The 23407-nt window shown below is 39.7% G+C and overlaps 1 protein-coding gene across 1 annotated transcript; it reads left to right on the top strand.

The window, feature by feature from the left end:
- The first annotated feature begins 690 nt into the window (after positions 1 to 690).
- LOC117473345 (integrin alpha-M-like) lies at positions 691 to 23181 on the top strand. Its single transcript, XM_034118898.1, has 30 exons — positions 691 to 944; positions 3030 to 3132; positions 3311 to 3414; positions 4263 to 4333; positions 4469 to 4583; positions 6672 to 6796; positions 6960 to 7108; positions 7756 to 7906; positions 7997 to 8144; positions 8316 to 8389; positions 9676 to 9796; positions 10204 to 10340; positions 10425 to 10571; positions 10662 to 10880; positions 10957 to 11090; positions 13741 to 13883; positions 13965 to 14119; positions 14230 to 14355; positions 14539 to 14612; positions 16746 to 16887; positions 16981 to 17079; positions 17156 to 17235; positions 17331 to 17417; positions 17511 to 17580; positions 17706 to 17804; positions 18003 to 18083; positions 18212 to 18322; positions 20343 to 20456; positions 20524 to 20634; positions 22204 to 23181. The coding sequence occupies exons 1-30, from the start codon at positions 914 to 916 to the stop codon at positions 22291 to 22293; spliced, it is 3411 nt and encodes a 1136-aa protein (XP_033974789.1). The 5' UTR covers positions 691 to 913; the 3' UTR covers positions 22294 to 23181.
- Positions 23182 to 23407: the final 226 nt, after the last annotated feature.

Raw genomic sequence — 23407 nt, 5'->3', positions numbered from 1 at the left:
GGTTTTAATGTCACAGTAGGCACCATGTACGATATTTTGTCTGTTTTTAAATCCATATATGAACAGGTATATACATAAAGACCAAATACTATTCTACCAACTTGTCATTCTAGGCATTACATTATTCCATTCCATTATTAAACTGGAACAGTCTTACAAGGACCAGACAGTGCAGAGGAAGTCATGCAAAAAGGAGAAATGGACATTCTTATTTTTGGGTTTGGTTTTTGAGAGTAAGCTTATGCAAACATTCACTGTGTGTGCATTGACGTGCACAGTGAGGTTGGGCCATATAAGGAATTAAATGTGTTGAACGATATGAAATGTAACTTCCTCCTCTCTTCGTGCTCTATGAGAAAATATAATTAACACCAACACTGTTAGAAATAAGGAACAGGCCTTCTTGCTACTGTGGATATTTTCATACAATTTGAAGTGATAAAACTATGTTCAAGGTTTGTTGAAAACTAGGAATTTAGCAGCACATTAAAGGACAGGGTAAGGTTTTAATTATTTATTTGAATTATTATTCATCAGCCTTGCATGCAAATAAGGATCATTATATACACTATTCTACCAAGTTACTAGGTGATCATTTAGAAGTGTGTAGGTGTGAGATTGCGTGGATATTGACTGGATCAAATTAGACAATCAAGTGACAACATACGGTGTGCTCATATTAAAAATATATATATATATGCTGCAACGCCTCCCACACAAGAGTTCCTCTAAGTGGCTGCCTCACCCCGAGCTGTCACCTTGCGATTTCTGCATTTTACTTTCGACATCCCCCTCTTTGACAGTTTCAGTGGTACAAATAGTAACTAGGTAGCCAGAATGCAAAAAAGTGTTCAATAAATGTCTATGAGCTCAGAATATTTTACACGTTTAGTGTTTCCATGGGAATAACACAATGGACTGGATCATTTTCATACTTTTGTCAGGTAAGACAAGTTTATACTTTCTGATTGTGTCTCTCTTTATAGATCTTTAAGGCAGCTGTTAAAACAATCCTGTCATTTAATACAACGTTATGTTCCTACAGCATGAAATGTATTATCATAAAGTTATAGTGTTTTTGTTATTAGTAAAAGTGAACAGGGTGCAATGATGAATACCTCTTATATGAATAAAGGGCATCATTAATAGTTATTATTTTCATTATCTATTATTTTTTCAGATTAAGTAATCGTTTAGTCTTTTTAAATGGCCTCATCCCAGTTCCTAAAAATCTACTGTTATGTATTAAAGTGTCTTGTTTTGTTAGTCCAAAACCCAAAGATATTTATCTGATGATATAAAACAGAGAAAAGCATGACATTTGAAATATGAGAGGCTAAATAAAACAGCATTTTATGTAATTTGTTACTTTTACCAATGAGTCGGACCTATAAGCTGCGAAGTCTAATTATGCATTTATAAATTAACATGACTTGGGGGGTTGAGATAAAAGGTGTACATTTATCTACGCTTTTAATCTAGAATACCACAAAATAAATTCACAAAAGCAGGTTAAACAGAAGCTTAAACTTCAGTCCAGCTCAATAAGGAACAAAATGAATCCACCAGTTAAAACAGAAGTCAAAAAGTCCAAGCAACGTATCCATTTGTTAAAACTGGAGCTAGAAGTTCAGTCTGGAGGGCATGAGAAGCAGGACAAGACATAATATGAGCAAATTATTCAAAATATGTAATAAAAATATGCAATAAAAACAACACTATCCTAAGTATGTCATTCTCAGCAGGGGGTAGGAGGGCAGGGCCACTTCCTGCTGCCACCTTACTGACAGCTTCTGCTTCTGGTGGTACATAGAGAGTTCTGTTTATATTTATTGAGTGACAATCTAACATTTTTAACTCACTAAATGAATTTCTGTTCTCTCACAATGCTGCGTTTTAACACAACCGAAATGCATGACATATATTGCAGTATTTGTGTCATTCTGAAGTCAAAGACTGCTGTTACCTAACTAAGGCTGTACTGGTCACAAGAAAAAGCAGAACCTTACTTATGGTGATTCAATCTGATACAAATGATATGGGTTAGGGTTAGAAGCTGTTACAACAAGACTATGATGTTATTTCGTTAGACTTTTGAATGTACATCATAATCAAGAGGTTGGGGTTAGCCTGAGGTTTAACACAAGTAACTATGAGGAAGTAATACGCCAGTGAGTAAAATTGTACAGAAAACCTCATGTTCTGGACAAAAAAGGAAAAACGGAAGACTTCATTTGTGCAACGCAAATCTGTCGAAGTCAGGAAATGTAAAATGAAGGGTCAAAATGAAATATAGACCTCCTAGATTGCCCTATACTGTAGTCTATAGGTAGTATCAGTTATTTATTTTAAACAGTATTGAACTACAATTGAAGGTCCTAAGGTATTTTTAAACATAAATCATTTCTTTGTGTCTTTATCTTTACTTTTGAAGTTGAATTTATTTGTACATTTATGACACTGACGCTCCCTGGTGGTTTTGTTTGTTAACATGGCAGATATAAATCCACATCACTTTTACATTTAGGCTACTAAAGGCAGCAGAGCTTTAGTCAAGAGACCAACTTAATCAAGTCAAAGTCAAGTTGAAGAAATAGGTCCAGTCGAATCTGAGGAAAGAGTGAGAGCATACCGAGTCCTAGTGTCCTGACAATGTTATTCCATTGATTTCATGCATAATCACACCCACACAGTGGTGACCACAGCCTGTTACTGTAAATGCAGGCAACAGACTAGTTGCAACATAGGTATAAATAGAAAATGTAGCAATGTTAAATGAAGGTCAATGACCAAAAAGACTTCCTTACTATACGTAAAACTCAAGACTAAGACAATTCAGAGTCCAACATGCATCAAAATGTTAAAAAAAGTGGTTTTGAGACCAAACCGGCCTCAACGTCTTGGAAAGCAGCAGAATACAATACATGTTTCTATTAGCTAACTATATGCAAAACAAGTGTTAATGTCACATTAACATTCTTCATTTAGTGGCTTTGATTTCGTTGTTCTTTTTTCTTCTCGTTCCTCAGTGTTAAAAGCTGCACTTTGTTTCAACATCGATCCTGTGGCTTGGAAGACCCTGAAGAACTCTTACGAAGGTTTTGGGTACCAGGTGGTGCAGAGGCCATCAGAGTAAGTCAAAGCATGGATGTTGTTGTGGAGCATGGGTCTATAAGGCAGAATGGGTTCTAGCTTTTCCATCGTGTGTATCTCACACTACGCTAAATGCTAAATCTCAAGTAGCATTTTAAATGTTTTCCCATTTAGCTACACTGCTCAGTTACATGTCTGTCTGCTTGTGTTTCCTCAGCTTGCTGGTCAGTGCTCCTCTTGCACAGTCGTCTACCACAGAAAGGGGGAAAATATTTAAATGCTACGCCGAAACTGAATCATGCAGTCCCCTAATAATTCCAGGTAAGAAACTATCCAAACGCTTCATAAATATTAAACTCAAGTATAAATAGTATTTTTTTTTTAAAGGATTCTCATTGCCTGTTTACACAAACGAATAACAAGAAACAAAAGGTTGGTTATTGAATCTCAAAAGCAGTTTTTCATCCAGTTTTTCCGAAAAAGATGAAGAAGTCATCAAGCAAAACATAGAATTTGAGAGACAATATTTATTTTCTCTCAAATTCTATTTTCTGCTTGATCCTGAAGGAGTTTTGCTGAGGTTTCAGAATCAGAATCAGAATACCTTTATTAGTCCCACAGAGGGGACATTTACATTGTTACAGCAGAAAAAGAGCCACAGACAGCTTAATGTCACATATGTTACATATGTTACATGCATTAAAAAGTACTAAGTTAAAAAAAAGTTATGATATAATAACAAATATAATAAAAAATAAAAAGTTACACAATTTACAAAATACACATCCTGTAACAGTTCTTAGGATTTAGCAGCCAGGTATACATTGCACAGTTATTAACGGCATATATATATATATTGCACATATGGTTGGTATTTAACAACAAGGGGTGTTATAGTCTGTGTTGTTGTGTGTGTGTGTGTGTGTGTGTGTGTGTGTGTGTGTGTGTGTGTGTGTGTGTGTGTGTGTGTGTGTGTGTGTGTGTGTGTGTGTGTGTGTGGGGGGGGGGGGGTCTACTAGGGGCTGTGCTGGTTGTATAGTCTGACCGCTGCAGGAAGGAAGGAAAGACCTGCGGTATCTCTCCATGAGACAGCGGGGGTTTGTAGTTGTGACTGAGGCTGTTGTTGTGTTGATCAATTATATTTTTTCAACATGACTTTTTCAATGCAGTGCCAGGATTTGCCGTCAACATGTCTCTTGGTTTAACAATGGCAAATGATCCAACCACACAAAACACTTTGGTGAGCAAGTAAACTGAAAATCCTTATTATTTGTCATTCTACCAGTTAAATCTTTTTTTCTCTGCTTTACATTTCATTAAAGGACAGCACCGATAGCAACATAATACTCATCAATCAGGACTTTGTCTCTTTCAGGCATGTGGACCAACCATTCCAAGAGACTGCAAAAGTATCACCATGTACAGCGGTATATGCATGCAGATAGACGATTCTAATCGCATCACGGGTCCTGTACCTTCTACTGCAAAAGGTAAATATGGAATAATAAACACAGACACACTAAGACTTAAACACCATACACAATAAACACAACTTGCATAGGAATCGTTGCATTGTAGTAAATTACCAAGAGGCTTTTCTAAAGTGTTGAGCCCTTAATTCATCCTTTTTCCTGCATGAAAACTGACATACATGTATGGGAACAGATATTTATAAATCACTTATTCAGATGTAAGGTCTGTTTCCTTTATGATGTCAGCAGACACACTCATAATTACACATCAAATGGTTGTAATGTTATCTACATATAAGAATAAAACAAAAATAAACTCCTACATTTTATGGGTGTAGCATAGTTATACTGTACCTAGGAAACTTGACACATTACAAAAACAAACTACAACACCTTTACCGCTAGCCCTAACTGTTTTGGTCATTGGCATCTAAATCTTTAGTTAACAGCAAAAACAAGCAGAGCTAATGTTAGCCTTTAGCTTGTAGCCCGTCATGCTTCCACCCAGGAAACACTGATTTTATTTAAAAAGCTGGATTTATTCAGTGGGTTTACCAGATTTACTCATTGGGTATGTTTGTTTTGGAGAGGAGGAGACCTCTGCGGATAATACAGCTTCTGGTAAAAAACCTCCTGAACAATGAAATCCTGAGAAAGACTGAAATGACAGACTTCCATGATTAGCTGTTAAGCTTTTGTAATTGTTTTGAGTAAGAGACCCCTAGTGGCAGAACATGACATAGTGTAAAGTGATGATTGGAAAGAAGGCTACCTGCAATATCAGCACAGGCCAAAAGACAAGTTCCTATATGAGCCTATAGCAATGTATTATTTAAAGGGGCCCTATTAGGCTTTTTGGGATTTTTCTATTTCCTGTAGAGTGTTATAGGTTTGTGTGCATGTAAATGGTCTGCAAAGGCTAAAATCCCCAATTTTCTCCAGAGGAAATTTCTCTCTCCGACTAACTCCCCCCCCCCCCCCTGCCTGAAACACCTCCATTGGACTCCTTTGTTTACTTCTGTTACATCATGACATCACTATGTAACATCCGCGCTTCTATTGGCTAGCGCTCCAACACATTGTACATGATAGGCTAAGGGTCGGGACATCTCTAATGGCGCGTTTCCACTACAGCGCGGAGCACGGTTTAAGAGGGCTGTGACGTCAGCGGCCCGTCTTTGGTTGCGTTTCCACTTGGCCTAGTACCGGCCGGCGGGTCCTAATTCACAGTTTTTCTGGCGTCATAAAATCGTGGGTCTAGGGCCAGAGACAACGAGGCTGAGTCGGGCTGAGTATGCTAAACTAGAGAGAGCATCGCTGGCAAGGGGGCTACAACTACAACAAGATGGACATATTTGACCGTGATTTAATTGTAATACACGTTTCAAAATGATGCCGAAGTAACAACATACTGATACCGGTTAGTAAAAACCATGAATTAATGCTTTGTCAAGTCTGCAGACAGACGGCAGGCGAAAAACCTTTTAAAATGCGTGTGTTCTAAATGGAGATTGGCTAAGCTAACGCAGTATATGCTCCGACCGTCCACACTCACAACAACGGCCTATACAGACATAAATAAACCAGCGACTGTATTCGCCATGACACAGGCAGTCTGTGGTTTGTACTTGTTTAACTTTTGTCTAGTTTCTGAACAGATATGAGGAGCTGTGAGCTCTGAGTGCTAACAGCTAACGGCTGTGTTGTTTTTCTGGGGTTCTCATTGAAGATGACGTCACGGCTCCGCCTACACTGCGTTACTATAGATACTACTCCAGTTCCTAAACTGTAATGGAAATGCGCCATAAAGTGAGCCAGTCCTAACGAGGCCTAGCCATACCGAGCGAGGCCGAGCGAGGCCGTGTAGTGGAAACGCGCCATTAGCCGCTGACCGATCACAACAGAGCTGGCCAGCTAACCAATCAGAGCAGACTGGGCTCTGGTTTCAGACAGAAGGTGAAAATAGGTGCTGCAGCACAGGCACTATGAGAAAGATAAAGAGCTTTTTAAACATTAAATAGGGCCCCAGTTTGCTGCATTTATCTGACTTACTGTAAAAAAATTAATTCAAACTCACTTTTAAATTTGTTGAAATCTCTTTGACAGAGTGCCGATCAGCAGATATTGCATTTCTATTGGATGGTTCAGGCAGCGTCTCCAGTTCGGACTTTCAATTAATGAAGAGATTTGTGAAAAATGTTGTCAACTCACTCCTGCCACTTGACACAAAGGTACGTTTATGTTTACACTGACCATATGACAAAATCAGAGAAGTAATTTTCAGAGTTTAAAACAATTCTTAATAATTTCTACAAGAAATTTGACAGGTACATTTTAAAATGTGAGAGTTGACTGTGATATTAACTTGAATTTTTGTTTTTCCTATTTTCACAGTTTTCTATTTCCCAGTTCTCTAGAGAGCCTAAAGTACATTATTACTTTAATAATTTCTTATCTGGACCTCAATTATGGCAATCTAAAGTTGACGGCATTAAGCAACTCACAGGTTTCACTTACACAGCCAAAGCCATCAAGTTTGTGGTGTAAGTGTCATCATTATGTTGAATTCCCATTTGTGAGCAACGTTTTTCAGAATTCATTTTCTTTTATTGTAAACATGTATTGAGTCTGTCAACGCATCATTTGGTTTAGGCATTTTGAATTGTGTGATGGAAAAATAAAAACATTTCTTAATTTGGACCTACAAACACGTTAGAGCACGCTATGTGTTTAAACATTTTGCAACTTTTGCACATTTTAGTGGCAGTGTTTATTGGCGCAGACAAAACAGCAGGTATCTTATCTAGTAAAAGTTAAAAAGTATTATAGGTATAACACCTTTTAACTCTTTACAGATGCTGAGTCTGAACCTTTTTTTATCAAGTTGCTGTTACTGTAATTTTGTTCTATCACATTTACAGTATACATATTTAAAAAAAATACTGCAACTAAAATAGTAATCCAAATCCTAAAAGATAAAAAAAAAACAGATAGCAATTTTTACATTTCTCAAAGCTAAATAGTAATTGATGATGATGATTATTAGGTCAGTATTCCTGCATTAAAATAAATTGTCCGAAACTGACATCTTCTGTGTAAATTGTTAAAAGTAAGGCATTGTGTTGTCCTGTTTACCATTTGATACTACATAATGCAAACTTGTATTGAAATTGCATCTTTCTTTTGACAGCAATAATGTTTTCACAAGAACAGAAGGTTCCAGACCCAATGTGAAAAAGGTCTTGATAGTCATCACCGATGGAGAATCAAACGACCGGGTTAATCTCAAATCTTCAGCAGACTTAGCTGAGGGACACAAAATTGTTCGATTTGCTATTGGAGTAAGTTCTTCAGTTCCATTCTGGGATTAAGTTGTGATCGACTCTTTGGCGAAGCACAATATCTCAAACATTTGTTTTTAACATCTCCAGGTGGGGTCCGCATTTCACACACCTGCAGCAAAACTGGAACTGGAAACCATTTCATCTTCTCCCACGGAAAATGTTTTTCGAGTGCAGAACTTTGACGCCCTTGAAAAAATAAGGGCGACTTTGCAGGCCAAACTCTTTGCTATTGAAGGTAAGGTTATGATGGTGAAAATGTCTTTGAAATGTCAACCTGCATACAATTTCAGTCAAAGCATGGACTTTTTTTAATTACACTGTATATAAGTAGGTATCAGGACATGACCATTGAATCATGCTGCATTGAGAGGTCATTGTGCCAATTCAGGTATTATTTCCATTACAGGATCGCAAACAGGTGGAGAGTCACTGAAAATGGAAATGGCTCAAGAGGGATTCAGTGCAGTTTATGTGCCTGGGGTAATAAAAAAGCACACTTGAAATTCACTGGACAATGCAAACACATAGATGAACACGCCTTTGTATCTTTGTACCTCTTTGTATCAGCGTATGTTGATAGAAAGCAGAATATGCATCATGTTTTTTGGGAGATGTTTGGGACACAAGTTACCTACTACTTCTTTAACTTCATTCAATAAGTTTAGCAAATAGTGGAATTTTTTTTTGGATAGCCCGTTTAATTTAATTCTCACTAAACACAATATTCCCTTCCACTGCTATAACGACGATGTACAGATCTATCTGCCTCTCAAAGCAAATGTCAAACACTCACTACAGCAGTTGATGGACTGCTTAACAGAGATAAAATCCTGGCTGAGCAAAAACTTTCTCAACCTCAACGAGAGCAAGACAGAGGTCATCTTTTTTGGACCCCAACCTCCAGCCTCTCCGGTTGATATTCTGGGCTCTCTCAATAAAAACATCCTCCCCTCTGTCATGAACCTTGGAGTGACCTTCACTAGCACTTTTAAATTCGACAAGCAGGTCAGCAGCGTAGTCAAATCCTGCTTTTTTTAAATAAGACTATTGGCCAAAACCAAGTCGTATTTATCTTTTAAAGACCTAGAAAGGGTTATTAATGCCTTTGTAACCTCGAGACTGGATTACTGCAACGCTCTGTATGTGGGTATGGACCAGGCCTCAATCAAACGCCTGCAGCTTGTCCAAAACGCAGCTGCACGTCTTCTGACTGGCCACAAAAAGCGTGACCACATCACCCCAATTCTGGCCTCACTGCACTGGCTTCCAATTCGGTTCAGAATTGATTTTAAAATCATTTTATTTGTTTTTAAAGCACTAAATGGGCTGGCTCCTGCCTATATAGCTGAACTCCTCCAGCGCTACACCCCAGCCAGAGCATTAAGGTCTGCTGACCAGCTGCTGCTGGTAGTGCCCAAGACCAGGCTCAAAACCAGAGGTCACCGAGCCTTCGCAGCAGCTGGCCCTAGGCTCTGGAACACTCTGCCCCTCCATGTGAGGTCGGCCCAGACCCTAGGGGTTTTTAAATCTACACTAAAAACACACTTCTTCTCCCTGGCCTTCTAGTCAGACCGGAGCACGACTCCTGACTATTCCCTGTGTTTTTTAAATATCTGTTGTAATTTATTGTCTTTTATTGTGATTGTAGTAATGTGTTTTTATTACATGTACAGCACTTTGGCTCGACCAAAAATCGCTTTTAAATGTGCTTTATAAATAAAACTTGATTTGATTGGATTTTGATTTAAAATCTGTTTGAATGAAAGGGAGTTCAGATCGGTATGGTTGGGGCGAATGGGTGGAAGGGAGGCTACCTGCAATACTCAATGGACACACACCAGAAGACAGGCTCATTTGAGGCCAATATAGAGGAAGACAGTTACGTGGGTAAGCTAAATACATACACACATATATATATATAAATACAGATTCAAATTGTACATCTTGTACTTGTACTGCTCCACTGCAAATGTTTCTCCTCTCTGTTGTTAAGTTATTCATATTATTGTTGTTCAAAAAGCAATATCAGTCAGAAAAAGTCAGTATTATGTTTTTTACAAATGTCTTAACGGAAGCTGTTAATAAAGTATCTGTATGTATGATACTTTCTAGTTTAAAGATTATAATTTTGAATCTGGTGATCTCTATCTAAATTAAGTATTTTTATGTAGAGATCAATATTTTCTAAATAATGCTTTGTGCATATTCATTTTCTGGAGTGGTAGTTAAAAAAACTAAGATCTGCAAAAATAGACAGTTTTCTCAGACTTTTGACCAATGAGCTTTAATTTCAGGGTACTCCATGGCTGTTGCCAAGACGACACAAGGCACATTGACAATTATGGGTGCTCCAAGATATAAACACAGAGGAGTTGTGAGGGTAGTTAACAACCACTGGATCTACAAAACTATTGACCCCTCTCGATGGCAGGTATGTGCTTATCTTTCAAAATTATCCAACAGTCCTGAAAGAAAGCAATTTCTTGTTTTATGTATGTATTTGTTGCTTTCACAGTTTCAGGTTGGTGAATATTTTGGTGCCGTTGTTTGTGCGATGGACGTGGATCAAAACGGATACTCTGACCTTATCCTCATATCCGCCCCAATGTACATTGACTCTGATCGAGAGGGAAGGGTTTACGTTTGCACCGTATCTCGTTTGGTAAATGACAGTTTCATCTGGTGCCATTGAATTAATCGGTTTCTTTAAATACAATGCAAACATTGACACTCATCCCTATATTTCTACCAGGATGTTGAGTGCCACTTAGATTCTCCATCAGTACTGAGAGGGGATGCATCTCAAAGAGGAAGGTTTGGGTCTTCCCTTGCTGTACTGCCGGATCTGGACACAGATGGTCTTAGGGATTTGGCAGTTGGAGCGCCTTTGGAGAACGACGGTCAAGGCAGCATCTACATTTTCCACGGCGAAGGTGGAAAAAGGAAAAGTATCAGTTCTACCTACACACAGGTGAGCGAGAAACATGACCCAGTAGTTGTGGCTTACACCATATCAAAAACTAAGCAAAATATTTCCATTTATTTAGAGGATCGCTGGCTCTGAAGTCCAGCCAGGACTAAAGTTCTTCGGCATGTCGATCAGTCAGTCGTCTTTTGACCAAAGTAGGGACAATCTGCCCGATTTAGCGGTGGGTTCAAAGGGCAGTGTTGTCTTACTCAGGTAAGTGTAATTCTACTGCAAAGATAAATTAAGCCTCTTTGTACACATTTTAGCTCTTCACCAGTAATGGTTTGTATCAGGCAGTTAAAGGTGGGGTAGGTAAGTTTGAGAAACCGGCTCGAGATACACTTTTTGTTATATTCCATGGAATGCTCTTAACATCCCGATAGCAATGAATATCTTAATGCTGCGTTCACACCGGACACGATGCGCTGTTTGGGGGCGGCGCGATTACATGTAAAGTCAATGCAGAGACGTGGACAGACGCGAATTCGCTCCGACGGCGCGCATGAAGCGGTGGACGCGGCGCGAATCACACCATTGAGGCGATTGAACGGTGCCGCGTTAAACGCGAGAGTTCAATTTTTTCAACTCGAGCGTCAAATTCACGTGACGCGTTCTCGCGGAAGCCAATCAGCGGTGAGAATCTCAGCCGCCGTCACTGACGTTCAACCACACAACATCAGCCGTTAGCTGTTAGCAGTTAGCACACAGAGCTCACAGCTCCTCATATCTGTTCAGAAACTGGACAAAAGTTAAACAAGTACAAACCACAGACTGTCTGTGTCATGGTGAATACAGTCGCTGCTTTATTTATGTCTGTAGGCCGTTGTTATGAGTGTGGAATGAGCATAGACAACGTTAGCTTAGCCTGGTCGATCCGATCTTCATTCAGAAAACAAGCATTTTAAAAGGTGTTTTGCCTGCCGTCTTGTCTGCAGACTTGTCAAAGCCTTAATTCATGGTTGTTACTAACCGGTATCAGTATGTTGTTACTTCGGCATCATTTAGAAACGTGTATTACAATTTAATCACGGTAAAATATGTTCATTTGTTGTAGTTGTAGCTCCCGAGCCAGCGCGTCTTGTTTGAATGATGCGAGTAAACACAGCTGGCAGCCGCGGTGAAACTCCAGCGTTTAGAGCAGGGGTGGGCAATTATTTTTTACAAGGGGCCACTTCAGAAACTCGAGCTGTGTTGGGGGGCCGAATCAAAAATAAGTTGAACTTAATTCTGCTCAATATACCAATACTGAAAAGGTGTTTTACAGTATGTTAAAGATAAGAAATTAATCAGCTTTATACAAAAAGAAATTAGTGCTTTTGATTTTTGTTTTTCAGTTAATTTTACTTGTTCAGTGAGAAAAATCCAGTTTGTGCACGGAAATCTGGTTCAATGTCTGAGGTGGATATGCGAAGGACAGCTGAGAGGTGATCATCAGTGATAGAGGATCTGTATCTGGATTTGTTGAACTTCATCACTGAGAATGTCTGTTCACATATGTAGGTAGATCCAAAGAGGACCATCATCTTCTGAGCACGTCTCCTGATGTGTGGAAAGTTCTCCTCTTTCAGGGAAGAGTAAAACTCAGGCAGTGAGACTGACCTAAAGTGCTCTGACAGAAGTGTGTCAGACTGCAGGTCAATGAGTTCAAGCTGAACATCACTGGGTGCATCATCCACATGGCATGTAAATGGGGAAAAGATCATGTTAATTTCATTCTCAACTGTTTTGAAGTCTTTAAATCGCCTTGAAGACTCACCATGCAGTGCTTCTAACATGGATGAGTACCTCTGGAGGTGATCAGCTGATGGTGTGGCTTCCTTCAGTGTTGGCAAGTGCGTGAGAATGTTGTCCTCCATTTGGCTTGAGAGAAGCGTAGGAAGATGAGTAGCTGGGCAGTGTCACGTACATCGCAGCTCTCATCCAAAGCCAAGGAAAAAAAGTCAAAGTTGACCGCTCTGTTCTGCAGCTGAAGCTCCAGATTTCCCGCGATGTCCTCAATTCTCCTCGTAACAGTGCGTCGGGAGATCGGCACTTTCTCAAATGCGACCCCTTTGCCCGCTCTTCCTCAGACAGGTTCTTGTATTTATCTGCGTGTTTGGTAGCATAGTGGCGACTCAAAATTGTACTCCTTGAACACAGCGACCTGCGCACCACAAACTAAACACACAGCTTTACCTTTCACTTCTGTAAATAAATACTTAGCGGTCCATGTCTTGTTGAAAACGCGGCATTCAGTATCGATCTTTCTTTTTTTGCCCTTAGCGGACATTTCGAGGACTAGCCGGCCAGCATCACTCGTAGCTGTTCACGGCATGCGCGTTTACGTAAATAAATAAACAAACCTCACACGGGCCGGCCAAGGCCGGCCAACGGGCCGGATGTGGCCCGCGGGCCGTAAAATGCCCACCCCTGGTTTAGAGCGATGCGATAGGAGCGATAGAGCGAAGCGAATAGAGCGAAGCGAATAGTCGCATCGCGTCCGGTGTGAACGCAGCATAAGTGCTTTGACAAAAAATCCATAAAAAAATATCATCTGTGGAAGCCGTAGTACTGTAAAAAGTACGACCAATCATTTTAGCCGGCCCGGCTAAAATAACTGGATGGCCTACCTGCCTGTCAGCCTTCCATCTGTGCACAAACTTATCTCGTGCCCTCATTGGTCATGTGCGCGTTCGTGTGTGTTGGAGGAGGGGCTCTATAAGGAAGTGGCAGATTTTTTCCGGCTGTGTATTTTCAAATTCTAGCGATCTCGAGCCGGTTTCTCAAACGTACCTACCCTACCTTTAAGATATGATTTGCTGGACTATTGATCAGAAAGATGGAAGTTATCCAACTATGTTTTCCTGCTCCTTCAATTTCCCAGATCAAAGCCTATAGTAATGGTAGAAGCTATAGTGTCGTTCAACCCAGACAAAATCTCTACTCAAAACTCAGACTGCACAAAACCTTTGGAGATCCTAGCTGAAATCTGCTTCAGAATGACAAGACACTCTACAGTCCAGCAAGGTACCCCATACTCCCCCTTTCCATGCATCTAAATAACTGTTAACATGAATAAACTCTAAATTAAACTCTGATCGTTTACAGCTCAAGCAAACATTAGTTATGTTTTAACACTGGATGCCACCCGCAAAGTCCCAAACAACCGAGCTTACGTTGCTGGGAAACAACGAGAGGTGTCTAGAAACATGTATCTCAACTTGACTGGGCAGACATGCAACACCGAACAATTCTTAGTTGAGGTGAGTTGTTAGAAATACAAAATGCTGACAAATGCCATGTTTGATGCCTATGAGTTCAACCCACGCTGCATTGACAAAAAACATTTCATAATAGTGCCCTCGTCTTGCAGGCTTGTCCAGAAGATTCTCTCAATGCGCTGGACAATGAACTCAAATTCACCTTTGAAGGATTGCCATCTGCCCAAATGCTCAGTCCGAGTCTCGCCCTGCAGGCTCAGAAGACAAAGTTTCATTCCGTAAGTAAAGGGATGCTAACACGTCTTACACATGGTCTTCATTGTCTGTCAGAATATTACTTTAACAATGCTTCAGTGTCCTTCTTAACACCAGTCAATTGTTATTTCATGGATGTCAGACTTTTAAATGTGGTGTCTAATCTTTCTAAACAAACGTGTTTTACTTAATTCTCTCTTCCACAGTTAGGGTTTGAGATCAACTGCGGCACGGACAATGTGTGTGTAGATAACATGAAAGTGGATTTCAACTTTACCAAGTGAGTTATAAACGTTTAGCTTAACTTTGGTGTTTTCTGCAAGTGTAAGGAGTGCAAACTAACTGATCAGCATGTTGTTTTGTTTCAATTTTTGTTTTATGTTTGGGTTATACACAGCAGAGATATTTCAGATGTTCTTTGCTGAAAGAAAAAACTAATGGATCTAATAGATGTCTTTTCTTGTTGCATAATAAATACAATTAATCTTGATGACTTTGGTGATCCCCTCACTTTTCATCTACTGCCATTAACAGGTCAAGTTTAGAACTATATGGATTCACACCAGAATTTGTACAGACATCCATGGTTCCCAGATGATGTACTCTCATGATCGTCCCTTTTGCACCATCTTGAGGCTTTTACTTGAAATGCCTCAATGACAGGATGAAATGAAATCACCTCTGTGATCCAATGACTTTCTTCTAGCGCCATCTTCAGATAAAAATGGAAAAAAATGATCTTTTTTTTATCCTTAACAGCAAGCCAATGTGCTGTCCTGTGCTAATTAAAACATGGTAGCACGGTAACATGACAAAATAAGACGGTAAACATAACGCTGTTAGCTATTAGCTCTAAGGTATTGCTGTGCCTCAGCTTCACAGAGCTGCTAGCATACTGTAGCTGTAGACTCTTGGCTGCTTCAAACAGCATGCCTTTAGACTTAAGGCGAGACACGGCAGGCAAAAACATCGTTTTTCCTGCACTGGTCAATTTTGAGATTTTGTGCTATTTTGATTCCATAACATGTTTTCTTTCAGGCTTTTGGAAGGAAAACGTACAAAATACACATTTAAGTGTTTATTTTACTATAGTTTGTCTATTTGCGTCTGTAGATTTCTCCAACATTCACCAAAAGTTAGCATTCTAACGTAACATAAAGTACCGCGACCGCTGCTTGCACCATGTCTTCAGAGGTATCGTTGGAAAGCTCCGTTTCTCCTGCACAATCTCATCGGATCCAAATATGGTCATTTCCTTTGTATCAGCAACCAATCGTGAAAGTGCAAAGGGGTCTTAAACCAAGAAACGAAATCTCATTGGCTGGTGTCAATTTCTGACAACGTGATTCGTTCAGATGCGTCACGTGGTGTGCTAAAGCACTTCCTGGTTAGCTTTCCGCTAGAAATTTAAATCTGAAAATGGCAAAATAACGGAGAAAAAAACGTTCACAGAGAAGACGACAACAATTGTCACTTGCACAAAGCAAGGTTATACAAAAAACAAATGACCCCCAACATGAAATACCTTCAGGGAGTGCGTCGATGCGCAAGCTATCATCCAGATAACAGGAGGGTTTAGCTAGCGTCACACTGCAATCTTTAAAGGTCGTTTTCTCAAAATGAGTTTTTTCTCCTACTCTGAGTTCGAAATTTCCACTTCAGTAGCAGTTACATACACCAAACCTTCCAGTTATATTCCTATCAATATTATGAAGGCTTTTACAGAAGGGTTTGGTCATATATAATTCATAGCCTGAATTATATAACATTTTATACCTAAAAACATGGTGAAAATTGATATTTTAGGGCTGTTGACAGTATTTTCTGATTTATGGAGTGATACAAAGAGATATCCAAAATCCCTTCTGTAAAAGCCTTAGATACTAATATGACTACAAAATGAAACAATAACTTTGATCCTGGCTTTATCCAAAGTTCAGATTTCGGTTCCTGAAATGTGTTAAAATATGCCCATATTTCATGAGATAATGGCTCATTTGCATATTTAAACATGCTATTTCAGAAAACTTGTAATACAAAAAACAATTGCCTTATTGTAAGTAATTAACTGGAGATATTTCTAGCTGATATCTTTAAGTTAAAAAAATTACCCTATTCACCTGGGGTGTCTCGCCTTAAGTAATTAATGTAGCTGCCTGTACAAAGTACTGTTGAATGCACTATGCTTACAAATACAAACTTTTTGAACCCTCTTGGGTCTGGGTCAGGATAGCCAGAAAAGTATGCTGCTCACTGCTAAATGCTACCAGATGCAGTATGACATCCTGCTATTTTTGGCATGCTGCATTTGACAATTAGCCTATATGTATTGACACATACAGTTGTAATATGATTATTGGAACGCACCTTAACGTAATGTAATCTACTTTAATATTTCCTTATAATCTGTCAGATCCTCAGAGGTCAAAGTGGGCATTGATGAACTGCTCGATGTCACTGTCTCCGTGGAGAACAGTGGGGAAAACTCTTATAACAGCCGCGTCATTCTCACATACCCAGCTGGACTCTCCTATAGGAAGTTTACAATTCTGCAGGTAAGGCATCAAAATTAAATCTGCTTCATTTAATCTCCAGTCATTCCATTCTCACTTAATTTTGTGATTTCCTTCAATTCTTTTGAACTACAGGGAAGAATTGAGTGCAACTCCTTGGACACTGAAGACGGTTTAATGCGAGGAAGAACAGACTGCACAGTTGACAAGCCTATTTTGAAGAGCAATGCTAAGGTTTGTCTTTTGTACCAAGTGTTGTACTGCTACAGACACAGAATAGGCTATCTGATCTTAATTCATGTCATTTCAGGTCCTATTCATCGTCTCCTATGGGGTTGAAACCAATAGTCAACTTGAAAGGAGGATTTTTGTTTCTGCAAATGCTACCAGGTACTGCTGAGCAACATGCATTATAAGCACACCAACAGGCAAGTGTGCATTAGTGCTTTTACCATTTGTACACATATATTTTTCTCTTTCTCTAGTGGGAATAATCAGCACTCCGACTCAAGTAAACTGTACCAAAAGAAAGAGATCGATGTGAAGTACAGCATTTTTGCTACAATTGAAAGGTTTGTGTTGTTTTATGTGAAACTAAAGATATTATTTAAAAAACTGGCATTTTATTACCTAATATCTATCAAATGTTTAATACGTCTATTTAGTTCCCTCAGCTACAGCAACTTCTCTCATGGAAAGAATAATTTGCAGAAACCATTGCGGCAATCAATTGTGGTAAAAATATTTTATAATAATACAAGTTATCTATTTGAAATCATAAACTTTAATCCAGACTTTTCCTTAATGCTCATCACAATGATTTGATGCCTACCATGTTTTCTATTCTGCTCTTTTTTTAGGTTACAAATGATATCAGAGCGCTGAATCTCACTGTGGTGATCAGGGTGCCGGTGAAGCTCGGAGATAAAGACATCTGGGTGGATTCAGGCAGTTTGCAGGTAACACGGAAACTTCTTGTCCTTGAACCCCCAAATATCTATCAAAAATAGATTATTTTATACGATACGATAATAGGCTACTTTAATGGTCAGATCAAGTCTGAAATTTGACTTGCATCACAGCAGCTCCATTTGCTAAATCTACATGGACAAATATCAATAATGCAACTAATGCACCATAAATCGGCTCCATTTCAGATTCCAGACTGCCAAAGACACAGCGATGAAAAACCCACTGTCACAGATTTTGCTGCAGAGATAAAGAAAAATAAGTTGGTGGTAAGTATGCGCTTTATGAGTAATTGCAAAGTTTTAGATTGATATAACTACTATGGTTTCCTTCCACTGGAGTGTGCAGGTCTGAACACAGCTTTCTCTGCTCTCTGTTTTATTTTAATGACCAACAGGACTGCTCAGTGGCCAGCTGCAGAGTGTTCAAGTGCAGTCACTTCATTGGAAGACGGAAGAGCCAAACGTACTACATTTCTGCAAACCTTAGTTCGGCATGGATAGAGCAGGTAATAATGTGAATGTAATGTAATGTGAATAATAATAAACTAACTGACTTGTTTATTTTACGTGCTGCATTTGAAACATCTTATAGTATCACATCTGACCAGGTATAAAAGAGGATTACTAAAAGCAGATCATTATTAATTTTAAAAAGTATTTTATTCCTCATGCTGATCACCGTTTACTTAACGTTATGAAATGAATATGAACTCAGTGATTGCTTCACTATTGATGTTTTTTGAGACTGTTACAAATGCTTTTAAATTACCATACAAATTAAACTAATGTAGCCTACTGTGTATAACTCAAATACGCTGTAGTAAAGATAATTGTCTATATCAGCGGTTTTCAAAGTGTGAGGCGCGCCTCCCTGGGGGGGCGCCAGAGAGCTTCAGGGGAGGCGCAGCATGAGAAAAAAAAGTAACGAGAACAAGATGAGTAAAGTGTCACTTGCACACTTTTGGCTGTCTGTGGAGACCGAGTTCCCCCACCTCGCCAAAAAGGTTGTAAAAGTGCTCATACCCTTCACCTCCACCTACCGGTGTGAGTGCGGGTTTTCCGCATTGACTTTGATCAAAAGCAAGTACCGGTCAAGGCTGCAGCCAGAGGCTGATCTGCGTTTATTCCTGTCTACATTGCATCCCCGCCAGAGTCCTGCACGGGTCTGATTTTCAAGACCCGCTCACGCCCCGCACCTGCAACGTGCAATACCGAACCCGCCCCGCCACCCGCACATATTGCCAATTAGTTCCGCAAACCGACCCGACCCGTCGGCACAAGATCCGCAAACCGACCCGAACCCGCATATCCTAGGAGCACTGAAAACATGCAATTATTAACACACGCAGTTGCGTATTTGGCTCAAAAAGCGTGGGATGTTGGTTATTTTCTCCATGACACCAAAAGCCTCCCAGACGTTGGATTTCGCTCTTGAGGAAGAGTTATTTACAATGCTGTATTCTCCGCTAGAGCTTCACCTCAGCCATTTCGAATGTGGCGCGCTCAGCAGCAGATTGATGCGGTGCAGAGGTTATGATTATGCGCGGTCCCGCGGGGAGAGGTCTGAGGAAACTTACCACCCGCGAATCACTTTTTTTGCGGGTCACCCGTCGGGTACCGACCCAATGCAGGACTCTGATCCCCGCAGGACTCTGATCCCCGCAGGACTCTGATCCCCGCATCACCCGCATGTGCGCATCAAAGACGCAGACTCATTGTTCCCAGCACTAAAGTAGGGGTGAGTGTAATAAGGAGGCAAAGTTGATGTTCAGTGTGTTGCCGGGAGCATATAAGGATTCATCCACGATGTTGAAAATGTAAAAAATGTTTAAAACACATATTTAAAACATAAAGATAAAAAGGTTTTAAAAAGTTATTTTTTAATGTTTTTAGGAGGTGATGCTACTCAGCCATTCAAATCGGTGCAGTCAGTGAGTCAGCACGATAGATTCAAACACACAGAGACGAGACAAGAAGAGAGAAACAGTTGGAGTAACTTCAAATGGCGTGCTCAAAAAAGAGAAAGGTAGACAGCGAAAACAGAGCATTTAATGACATTTGCTCTTATTGGACCTCTTTGAAATGCAATTGAATACCCCTGCATTATAGCAACAACAACAATAATAATAATAATAATGATAGCAATAATAATTGGGAGGGGGGACGCGGCTGTTCTCATGTTCTCTGAGGGGAGGCTCACCTTCCCAGACTTTGAAAACCCCTGGTCTATATAAAGATAGTTTAATAATGCAAATAAACTCATAAGCCAAGCTTGGCGGTAGTTTCATTGAATGTCTGTAAATTCCTAATACTGTGTTATATTAATATAAACAAAAAACTTTCCATATATTGTATGTATGAAAATATTCAAAATGTAAAACCGACTACTTGATTACTGAACCGCATTTTTTACAGGAACGATCCTCCCAAACTATTTGATCCACATTTAATTACTGTTGCTGGCTAAACTGAGGTAAAATTATTCCCCAATCAGTATTTTACTAAAAAATGTTTCCCCCTAAACAGATCGGACTTCAATCGGCCAAATTCCTCTTGACCAGCACAGCCATGTTGGAGTACGACAGAAACCATTACATCTTCTTTACATCAGGCTCCAACAACAACCCTCCTGTTCGCAAGGTGACTATCTTTTAAAATGATGTGTGTTTTAAACAAGCTTGAATTGAACCGACTTTTCCCCTCTCAGATTGAGGCAGAGGTAGAAGTGTATCCTGAACCAGACTTCACCAAAGAGATTGTGGGAGGATCCCTGGGAGGACTGGCTCTACTGGCCTTACTCACCGCTGGCCTGTATAAGGTGAGACCTCGAACACAGGGGCGGACTGGCCATCGGGACGTTCGGGACGAATCCCGATGGGCCGGTACTGAAGTGGGCCGGTCGGACGATGTGGGCCGGTCGGATAAGTCACTAGCACCCCCCCGTCGACAATTTCCTCGCGGTATTTACTTGCGGCACCGAGGTGGGCCGCTCGGATAACTCACTAGCACCCCCCACCCCCCCGTTGATCATTTACCGAGGTGGGCCGGCGGTACCGAAGTGGGCCGGTCGAGAGTCCCGGGCTGATTTGTAGTCCCAGTCCGCCCCTGCTCGAACATATGGCGCGTTTCCACTACACGGCCTCGCTCGGCCCCGCTCGGTATGGCTGGGCCTCGTTAGGACTGGCTCACTTTATGGCGCATTTCCATTACAGTTTAGGAACTGGGGCAGTATCTATAGTAACGCAGTGTAGGCGGAGCCGTGACGTGATCTTCAGAGGACCCCAGAAAAACAACACAGCCGTTAGCTGTTAGCACTCAGAGCTCACAGCTCCTCATATATGTTCAGAAACTAGACAAAAGTTAAACAAGTACAAACCACAGACTGCCTGTGTCATGGTGAATACAGTCGCTGCTTTATTTATGTCTGTATAGGCCGTTGTTGTGAGTGTGGACGGTCGGAGCATATACTGCGTTAGCTTAGCCAATCTCCATTTAGAAAACACGCATTTTAAAAGGTTTTTCGCCTGCCGTCTGTCTGCAGACTTGACAAAGCATTAATTCATGGTTTTTACTAACCGGTATCAGTATGTTGTTACTTCGGCATCATTTTGAAACGTGTATTACAATTAAATCACGGTCAAATATGTCCATCTTGTTGTAGTTGTTGCCCCCTTGCCAGCGACGCTCTCTCTAGTTTAGCATACTCAGCCCGACTCAGCCTCGTTGTCTCTGGCCCTGGACCCACGATTTTATGAGGCCAGAAAAACTGTGAATTAGGACCCGCCGGCCGGTACTAGGCCAAGTGGAAACGCAACCAAAGACGGGCCGCTGACGTCACAGCCCTCTTAAACCGGGCTGCGCGCTGTAGTGGAAACTACAATCTGAAATAGTTTCAGATTATTATGCAACCAGGCCATTTTGAGTTGTGGTCTCTGCGCACATTTAAAATAAATAAACTGGATTTAAAAGTTTTTATATTTTACATCATTCTCTTATCTGCTTTATGATCGTGGATCTTAGAACAGCAAACTCCCTTGAAATGTTTAAAAGCAAATTAAAAATCTATCTTTTTAATATGGCTTTTAATTTGGGTTAGCTTTCAATTGTCACTAGTATCATTGTCCATGTTTTACTGTATTTCTTTTCTGTTTTGCTTTTATTTTACATTTTATTTTTTTAAATTGTTTTATTTTAACATATTATCACTGTAGATGTTTTATCTTGTTCTGTATTCATTTTAATATTATTTTAATATTGTTGTTATGTTTTCTGTAAAGCACTTTGGGCGGCTTTGTGCATGAAAGGAGCTATACAAATACAGTTTATTATCTGTTCATTCATTTAAATTGCATCATTTTATGTAACGTTATTTGTTTCGTACTTTCAGGCTGGATTTTTCAAGAGCAAATACAATGAGATGATTAACGAAGATGCAGCAGATCCTGGGGTCGAAGGAGGCGCACCCGCACCAGAATAAGAAATATATCATCAGTGAATGTCCCACAGAGACCCACTGTTTTAGTTCTAATACATTCTTAATATTGAGCTTGCTGGTTGCAGCTGACCGCAAAACAACCAAACTGTTTCAACATGTGTGTATGTGTGAGTTTATCTGTTACCATAACTCAAAGATGTGCTTTATTTTTTAACTTTTTGGTATTATCTAGAATGTAAATGTTTTTCATGGAAGAAATATCCGTCATACCATTCTGATGATTATCAGACTTAGGAGGTAATTGTAAGTATATATAGTTTAAAAAATCTTACACGATTCAATTGTAACAGTTGAATTAGCAAAGATCCCTGATATATTAACATGCACCATGTGACAATTACAAGTAGACATCGGTTCTTATTAAGGGGTGAAAACCACATAAAAAAGGTCATAGTCATGCAATGATTAAATTGAATGGCGGGGTGGAATTTAGTGCCATGTGATGTGTGATGTGTGATGTGTGATGTGATGCCATGTGATGTAATGTGACAAGAGGCTTTACAAAATGAGATTTTTTATCCAAAAAGTCCTTTTTAAGTCTAAAATGAAACATTCCTTTTATATTTCTGCAAGCTGTGCTGTTGTTAATGTTGATTTTGAACATTATGATCCCCTGGATTCTGTTGTTCATCACATACTGTACTGTTATTATGATTGTAGTAATGTGTTTTTATTACATGTACAGCACTTTGGCTCGACCAAAAATCGCTTTTAAATGTGCTTTATAAATAAAACTTGATTTGATTTGATTTGATTTAAACTGCTGACATTGAAACTGCAATATTGATCGAAGTATGTTATATAAAGAGACATTTGTTATGCTTCATCAGTATTTATTATGCATGTGATTAAAATGACTTTTTACTTGTCTTAACATTTTAGTAAACTCACACATGACCCATCACCACATTTTCATGTAGAAAGAGGTAGAGCGGCATATAGAATATATTAGAACTTCAAAGTTGTCCTTAATTTAACCGGATTCAGCGAGGTGCGTTGTTAAAAAATACATTTCCCTGTATCATACTACGATAAAATATATTTTTTGTTATAAATATATTAACTTCTTTGGACAAGTGACCTTAGTATCTTAAGT

This window comes from Trematomus bernacchii, unplaced genomic scaffold (assembly GCF_902827165.1).
Source record: "Trematomus bernacchii unplaced genomic scaffold, fTreBer1.1, whole genome shotgun sequence".
Lineage (NCBI taxonomy): Eukaryota > Metazoa > Chordata > Actinopteri > Perciformes > Nototheniidae > Trematomus > Trematomus bernacchii.
The sequence above is the reverse complement of the archived record's forward strand: the minus strand, read 5'-3'. Positions and strand labels throughout refer to the sequence as shown.

Coding starts and splice junctions, on each gene's coding strand:
- LOC117473345 (XM_034118898.1), top strand. CDS start 914: ATGGACTGGATCATTTTCATACTTTTGTCAG. Junction 4,584..6,671: donor TGTACCTTCTACTGCAAAAG/GTAAATATGGAA, acceptor TCTCTTTGACAG/AGTGCCGATCAGCAGATATT. Junction 17,080..17,155: donor TTTTGAAGAGCAATGCTAAG/GTTTGTCTTTTG, acceptor ATGTCATTTCAG/GTCCTATTCATCGTCTCCTA.